The sequence below is a fragment of the Solea solea genome, chromosome 8 (genome assembly GCF_958295425.1).
Source record: "Solea solea chromosome 8, fSolSol10.1, whole genome shotgun sequence".
Lineage (NCBI taxonomy): Eukaryota > Metazoa > Chordata > Actinopteri > Pleuronectiformes > Soleidae > Solea > Solea solea.
In genome coordinates this window covers 140,720-147,635 of record NC_081141.1, presented here as the reverse complement: position 1 = coordinate 147,635, position 6,916 = coordinate 140,720, and the positions used below count along the sequence as shown (strand labels likewise).

The following is a 6,916-nucleotide window of genomic DNA, read 5'->3' as shown; positions in this document are numbered from 1 at the left end:
GGTCTTCCCGTCATGTCGCCAGTTCGTCTTGTTTAGTCCATGATTTACGTCGTCAAGATTGTTCATAGCTAGTTGTTCATGTTTCCCTGGTTAAATTTACTCGATTAGAGATTTGTTTGACCCTCCTTGTGAGCGTTTTTTGTTTATATTCTTATAAAGTAAACTTTTGTTAAACTTATCAATGACTTTGAGTCGTGCATTTCAGTCCTCCAGTCTCGTGCCTAAAAGCATAACAAGTTATTGACTGTACTGCTGCAACTCAGTCACCAGGATCATAATGTATGTTAGATATAGATACATGTGAGCTCATTTTTTGGAACAAAAAAAAAGTTTATTCATATGTTTAAAATCAATATGATGGGGCAGACTTCCTAGAAAATGAGAATTATGATAACCATTGACTGGGAAGGTTCAGGCACATGCAGGTTAGAGTTAGGAAACAATCCTGTTTTTTCTATCATAGTATCACAATCTAACGTCCAGACAAACACTGTACAATTTGAGCTTGACTGTGGTTCATTGCTTGGCAGACATCTCACAATAGTGATTGTTGCCATCACCAACCAATATACAGCAGATGAGAATTTAGTCTCAAATACAAAAGTGTTGATATGCATGAAAAACTCTTGCCAAAACATTACATCCGAGCATGTTATTGTGCACATAACGTACACAATAACATTTGCAGAAAAGCAAAATAGCAGAAAACAACAAACAGGCTGAATGTTATCTATAAGTTGGAACAATGAACCCATTGCATTTTCATATCATTCACAGACAAACAATTGTGTCAAAAATTATCCCCAACAGCCTTGGATGTGGTATATAAAACAGCTGTCTAGGTAGCTATCAATTGGCTGTTTTGTTTAGTCTGACTTTAGCAACATCACAAATGTAAAAACATGTTGATATGACACATGTGCAACTATTTTCCAGAACTTGTGATTCAATCATTTTATTTGGTACATAATGTACAGAAATATTTTGCAGATAAGTAAAACAGCAACATTTTTTTTCTGGCAGACTACCAGCTTTCAGGTGGAGCAACAATGAACTCAACTTTCCATGTTCATACCATACATTGCAATGTAATACAATTCATCCATTGTAGCTAAGAACTCGAGCTTAGCCTTCAACAGGTTTTATAAAAGACCTAGCTAGCTAGCTATCATTCAGCCATTTTTTTAGCCGTGTCTGACAACACAATTAGATCAGTGTATGTTTTTTTCTTTACACATCATCACTTCATGTGTACAGCAGAGGCACAGAGACCTCTGTTTGTGTCATACACGCACCGCATCATACTGCTGTTTCACTGAGTTTAACACAGGGCTTTTACAACAAGATAAGGAAAGCAATTGCCTCGGTCTATGAGCCGAGATACCCCACAACCATCACACTCACACCTATGATTAGTGTCCAGTTAACTCAGTTGTCCAGTTAACCTAATCCCCCATCCGCAGGTTTTTGAGCTGAGCGAGGAAGCCGGGGTGCCCATGCGCATGCAAGGACAAACAAAACATGCAAACTCCATACAAAGCGGCCCGGTGACCTTCTTGAGAGTCAAAGACGCTTTCCAGTAAGGCCTAAAATCTAAACGATGACTATAGGACTATATGTCATTAACCACTAGTTTGAAAACATGAGATCAGAAGAATGAGAAAGGAGACTAATATTAAAATGAGTTAAGTGTTTTATAGACAAATCCAGCTGCAAATTATTCCCTTTATCTACTGGCTTGTGGCTCTCTACAAATAAATTTGGGATAGCATTATTCAAAAGTTACAGAAAACATATCACATTTAGCAGAAAATACAGAAAAGGGGACACTTAAACGCCACTGCGATTCAATAAATAAAGTACTATGCCATAAACTGATGTGGTTGTAACTTATTAGCTCACTGACAGAAGAGTGTAATTGATGTTACAGAGCAGATACAATATACAGTAGATTAAAAAATGATGAACATGCTGCTTCTCACTGATGAACTGTCCTACGTGTACCATGATGCCTTTGGCTCCAGCTCCCTCCATCACCTTCATGTGGAGGATAAAGAGGAAAGAAATGGATAGATGGATGGAAGGACACTGGTTTTTGCTGACCCAGGAACTTGTGTCATTCAAAGACATTCTTCATAAAGTAAAGGTTTGTGTTTTTCTTCTACAACAAAATTTGATGTTGGAACAGGAGATAAGGGAACGACATGAAAAGATAAAGTGTTTATTCAAATCGCATAGAGAAGCCAGTAATTGCAGTGATGGCTGTATTGCTGGCTTCCAAATGTGTGGTACTTTGCTGGATTCATCTATATGTGCTGATAAGATCATGTGTAATGGATATCTATTAACTTCTGTCCTTAGTGGGTGCATGTGAGCAATAATAGTTACTGCAATAATAATTACACTAAGTACACATACATCTACGCTGGCAGATACAGTGTGCGTAGAGTGTAGTTTTATTGAAGCACATACACTGTACCTCAAAATGCATTTCCTGACTATAAAGAGTAAACTACTGAGTATACTTTTAATGGAAATAGTTCTAGTCTACTGTACAGGCTCCAATACAACCAGTTCACAGTGAGGTCTGTGGATGTACACAGAACAGTACACAGAATGATGGTATAGGTTTTTTGAAATGTGGTTGTATGACGACTGTGTTCACCCCCCTGCACCGGGGGGTGGTCGCTCACTCTCAGTGAAAGCATGGCACACCCAAAACATTCACTTCTGCTTGAGAATATATTCACCACTTTTTCTCGCCATTAGACAACTTTGTCCAAGAGGAAACCAACGTTTCATCAACTTTGTAAACCTGCACCAAAGTCCTGGCCGAAAATGAGTGATTTTACATTTACATACATTACACAGCATACAGAAGCTGTTGATCCACTGCTGCTACCATTGGTAAATTCAAATGTGCTAGCTTGTGACTTCGGTGTTTGAAATCCTTCATTCAGATTTACCTCACACAAACTTACCAAACGAGACAGCAGAATCCAGCAGCACCTGTGTCCCTGTGAGCTAAAAACACTGCCTTACTCTATGGACTTTGGTGTGAAAACTGTTGTATACTGAGAAAATAAAACATATTCTCAAGATACCATAGAGTGTTGAGTGATTAAAATGTTTTTTGTGTGTTTGTGTCCCCACTGGCAGCCATGTTTTATGTGAGCATCAATGTCTCAGGTTAGGGGTCCCTCACAGTGCAACCACACTTCATAAAACCTGAACTATCCCTATAAAAATGACATTGATTTGTACTGACTGCCCAGCACAGTGGGTGTGTCGGTCATTCACTTCCTCAGGTGGGATTTGTGGATTGTGTGTGTCCAGTTCTTCCTTCTCTCCAAGCTGAGTAACATGATCCACCTCCACTGGCAGTTCAACAGCCTGCAGTTAAATAAAGGGAAAGCCATTAGCTATGACTCTGGTTTTAATCTGATGTGTGATGTTTTTTTTTACATCATGTTACATTTGTGTTTGAAGGAGGAAAAACAAGATGGAAATGAGGGTGAGAGTGAGAGAGCAGGTGTTGGAGTGCTTAATGGCTGATAGCATGAATAGGCAGCTCTGTCGATTCCTGATTAAGGGAATGAACTTCCCCTTTGTCTTGGTGGTCAACAATGACCACCCAGCAGCAGCAGCAGCAGCACTCAGCACATCGACGTCTCTCAGGCGTTTGTCGCAGATGGAAAAACGTTCAACGAGTGTGTTTTCAAACTTTTCTCTTGCAAATGCCAGACAATTTAGAGCCAGTGACAGTGACTTAACCCTATGGAAATATGGGGGACCATCTGTTGTGTCCGCCTGCACATTCAATTCAACAAAAGACACCGGGGCAGTTTTTCACACTGGCCTAATGCTGCATTTTGCACAGGTAAAAGGAGACAATCAATGACATCTACTGCTGCTTTAGCTCTTTCTCCTCAGGTTTTTTTTTTGCTCTGACCAATTCCCTTCTTATACTTGTGTGCACAAGCTCTTTTTGTTTAGACTGAGCCCGTGAATGGACAATGTGTTCTACAAACACTGACAGCCTTAAAGAAATATCCAAGAATTACTCTAACAATGTGTCGAAACACGATCCATCATCTTCCATGTCTCTAACAAATATATGTAATTCATTTTGTTTGGTTTAATATTTTATTTTATATGCTTTTCCCTTCATAATTTAAAATCAGATTTAAAAAAAGAGAGAGGTGGGACACACGGTTACATGGTGGCTAGTATTGTTGCCTCACAGAATGAGGGTCACCAGTTTGAATCCCTGTTTAACCAAGGGATTTGCTGTGTGGAGTTTCATGCGGAGGAAGACATTCCCCAAAATCATGCCTCGTCTATTTCAAAAAGTCAAAGAAAAACATTGCTTATTTTCTGTTTCCGTGTGAATAGGGTCTTAGTCGCTTTCCTTTTTTAAGCCAAGTTTCTTCAGTTGATTAAGTGTTCTTATGCTGCAACAATTTATGGAATTGTGGTTTTATCAATATTGCCGCCCAAAAAACCTACCGTACCTGTTGAGTTGAGCTGTGGGCCACGCCCCTCCAGCCTGGATACACCAGGTTGGAGCCTCTCCCAGCCTGAATGCACCAGGCTCAGTGCACCAGGTGAAGTGATTTACTAATCAAGGGAGTTTGGAGTCACACACACACACAGAATCACTGCAGAGCAGCAGTGGAAGCAAGCAGCATGAGGAGGAATGAGATCTGGTGGATTGAACTCAAACACCAAGACTGAGCAAATCAAAGCTTTCAAGGAAGACACAGCCGGTGAGCTTGAGCTTGTTGCCTCGTTGAAGTCCATTTGTTGCAAGTCATTTTAATGATGGGTTAACCATGCTGGAAAACATAGTTAAAAGATGATTAATTCATTCCATAGTTAAAATCCTGCCATATTGCATGTGATTTCTGTATTTAATTTGTTAGTTAAGATATTGTTAGATTATTTACTACTTATTTACAAAGTTTGGTGTGTGTTTATCTCGGTTTCATTTATTAAAATGGTATTTTGTTTGTGTTTAAAGGTTTTTCACCTGGCTGTAAATACTGCATCAATCTTCTAAATAAAAAGAAAGAAGAAAAAGAGAGCAGGTGTATCGAGTGGATTCCTGTTAAGTCTTCCTAAAAAATTAGCAGCCCTTTCAAGTGGGGAGATTTGCACAGTAAAGCCTTGCCACAGTGAGGGACTTGACAGTGAAAAACCGGCTGCGACTGGAACAGAGAAGCCAGGACAGCGACCGGCCAGGCCTGGAAACCCAGAAGCCTGGTGAGATACTGAAACGCACCTTACTCCATTCTGCCGGAACAGAAGATGTCCGACTTAAAATCACTGGAGCAGCTTAAAGCCATCAGAACAACAGCGAAGCGTCAATTCTCCCGGCTGGCTAACAATGTTGCGAGGATGCATGCAATATTGCCTGAAGAGGAGCTCAGAGACAGTTTCCAAAAGCTTACAATTGAGGCTAACAAAGTCATGGAGGCAAATGATGATGTGGAGGCCCAGTATATTGCAGAAGCGGAGTCGGATGAAGATGCTGCAGTTCCTGTACTGAGTGAGCAGCAAAAGGCCGACGTTGGAAAAACTGCAAATGAGTGTGAGACGAAACTGAAGGATGTGAAGGACCTCATCCAAAAGACACTCTGGGCCAACTTTGGAGAAGAGGAACTGACTATGGCGGTAAAAGCTGCGGAGGATAACGTAGAGTGTGTGGTGTCCTTTGAACTCAGCAGAGGTAAAGAGGCTTTCGACTTCATGTTCGACTTCCTGGGAAGACTGGTTGAAAAGGCAAAAGAGCTGCACAAGCAGTGGAAGTGTTGGGCCCCTCCTGCCGAGCAGAAAGACTTCCAGTGGCGGATACGACTGCTTGAGCAGGCTATTCCCAAGTTAATGTTAAGAAAAGCAGTGTTTATTCAAGCAAAAGCTGAACAAGATGCTGAAAAGGATGTGACTGCAGCTCCCGACAGGTACCCAACATCAGCCATTAGACTGAAGCCAACTTCCCTCCCTAAATTTACTGGCATCAAGCGTGATTTTCACCGCTGGAAAAGAGACTGGGAGGCCCTCCAGATGAAAGGAGAGCCAACTGGGTCGAAAGAAGTCAAAAAGTTCCAGCTATTCGACAGTTTGGATGAAAGAATAAAGAGAGATCTTCGTTTGACAACTTATAAAACGACAGACGACATCTTTCGTGTGCTGGAGAATCGGTTCTGAAACCAAACTATGATCGCCATTGAGATAGTCGAGGAACTGCAGCGGCTTCCAGCTGTCAAAAGCCACCAGCCAAAGAAAATTGTTGAGCTCATCCAAGCTGTTGAGAAAGCTCTTGAAGACCTGATTGACATTTGTGACACTGGCGCTTTAAAGAACCCTCTGGTGACTAAGTCTATTGAAAGCAAACTCCCCGATTCACTGAAGAAAGAGTGGCTTCTCTATGCAGCTGAAAAGAGCAGTGCTGATCCAGACAAGCGCTTTGATGGTCTTCTAGCTTTCCTCAAGAGTCAAGAAAGCATCTATGAGCAGCTGGAACAATTAAGGGATGAAGACCCACCAAGAAAAGAAGTTCGGCCTGAGCAGAGGCAAGCTAGAACCAGGACCTTACAGCAGTCAAGCAGCCATCTTTCCGGATGTGTCGTTTGTGGAGATATCAAGCATAAGAGAAAACTCTACTTCTGCAAAAAGTTTCGCACGCTCAGACTCACAGAAAAGAAGGCTGCAGTAAGGAAACTGGGAGCCTGTGGGAAATGTCTGGAGGTTCATCATGAGGATGACCACTGCAAAACGTCATTTTTGTGCAGAAATCCTGATTGTGAAGGCAGGCGGGCCGCAGAACACCACTACTACCTATGTCCCAGTGCTGAAGCGTCAAGAAGCAGCACAACCCAGAGGAAAAGCAAAGGCAGCATGGTGGGAGGTGGCA

At 41.6% G+C, this 6,916-nt stretch overlaps 1 protein-coding gene across 1 annotated transcript in view; it reads right to left on the bottom strand.

Annotated features, from left to right (window-relative positions):
• Positions 1-939: 939 nt before the first annotated feature.
• The window catches only part of adgrd2 (adhesion G protein-coupled receptor D2), a 70,951-nt gene continuing 64,974 nt past the window's right edge, over positions 940-6,916 (bottom strand). Inside the window, exon 25 of the mRNA XM_058635587.1 lies at positions 940-3,393. Coding sequence (XP_058491570.1) covers positions 3,386-3,393 — 8 coding nt within the window. The 3' untranslated portion in view covers positions 940-3,385. The remainder of the gene's footprint in view (positions 3,394-6,916) is intronic.